This window comes from Otolemur garnettii, unplaced genomic scaffold (genome assembly GCF_000181295.1).
Source record: "Otolemur garnettii isolate 467f Iridium unplaced genomic scaffold, OtoGar3 scaffold00014, whole genome shotgun sequence".
NCBI classification, from domain to species: domain Eukaryota; kingdom Metazoa; phylum Chordata; class Mammalia; order Primates; family Galagidae; genus Otolemur; species Otolemur garnettii.
In genome coordinates, this window is record NW_003852409.1 from 9,387,649 (window position 1) to 9,389,027 (window position 1,379).

A 1,379-nucleotide genomic window follows, 5' to 3' on the forward strand; every position below is an offset into this window, starting at 1 on the left:
AAGCCCGATATAAGTGGCTAAGTTATTGATTATTTTAGGTAATCTTGGATTAATAGTAACATATAAAAAGAAAAGAAGATAGCCCAGAATTCTGTGACCCTAACAAATCAGCTATTTTTTGCTTTTTAAATATTCTTTTTCTGTTCTCATAACTACATGTAATCTTTTATGCAGAGATTTTATCTCTGCAAAAGATTATGCAAAAGATCTTATGCAAAAGATATCCGTCCCTCCTGTAATTGTTATAACCATTTTCATATGTTAGCACTCATGGTTATTGTTTAAATAGCTTCACATTATGCTGTATGTTGATGTCTTAGCATGACTTTGTTTATAGGAGAGGCATTAAGCTCATGCCCTGAACAACTGTATTAATCTGAGATTTCGTATGCTGTTCTATTAGAGGAAACATTCTATTAAAGGTGGCACATTTCAAGTAAAAGCATGTGTGTTTTTTATTTTTAAATCGCTTATGGCAAAATTCATTTTCAGTTCAATGAAGTATATGTCTGTAAGCTTTATCATCTGCCCCTTGATTGATGTGCAGGCTGAGGAGTTTAAGTGTTTGGTTTTGCTTTTGGTAGTTTTCTGTGTGTGTGTGTATGTGTGTGCGGGCGTTTCTTTTCAGAAGGGGAGGGTAATGTTTTCTGTTGGAACATGCACTCCACCCTCTTTGACAAGGCTCGTGGTAAGATTGGCATCACCACCCATGACAGTCATCCTCATAGCTTTAAGCACACAGCTCTTAGCTCCCATAATGATGTGTGGAGGGTGGAGTGTATTGCAGCCATATTCACCTTTCATTTGTGTGTTTGATGTGGCATTTATATTAAGTAGGAGTAATTTTTTTTCTGATTTTTTTTTCTTGTGTCACCAGTGCACCTATTCCATTCTTCCATCGCTGTGCTCCTGTGAACATTTCCTGCTATGCCAAGTTTGCAGAGGCCCTGATCACCTTTGTCAGTGACAATAGTGTCTTACACAGGCTGATTAGTGGAGTAATGACCAGCAAAGAAATTATATTGGGACTTTGCTTGTTGTCACTAGGTAATTGTTTTTCTCATTATTAGCTATTGCATAGTACTGCAGTAGAAGACTGTTCTGTCTTTTAGCCAAAATATGACTACAACTGGGGATACTTGTAAAATGTTTGATTTCCCATAGCCAAAATAATTGTTTCAGATTATATATAGCTGTAAATATGTACATATAAATATGTATATATATCTGAAACTCATTTCCTTTTTTTTTTTTTCCTTTCATTGGAGAAAACTGGTGTTTTCCCAAATGTTGGTTACTATCTTTAATGTGATAGCAGGAAGCTTCTTTTAATGAATCAACAACCCTCTGTTTTTAGTTATGATTCTAAAAGGCATACT

General features: G+C 35.2%; 1 protein-coding gene across 1 annotated transcript in view; it reads left to right on the forward strand.

Moving 5' to 3' along the window:
* The window catches only part of SLC44A1 (solute carrier family 44 member 1), a 96,554-nt gene that overhangs the window by 59,430 nt on the left and 35,745 nt on the right, over positions 1 to 1,379 (forward strand). Inside the window, 1 exon segment of the mRNA XM_023510555.1 lies at positions 878 to 1,047. Coding sequence (XP_023366323.1) covers positions 878 to 1,047 — 170 coding nt within the window.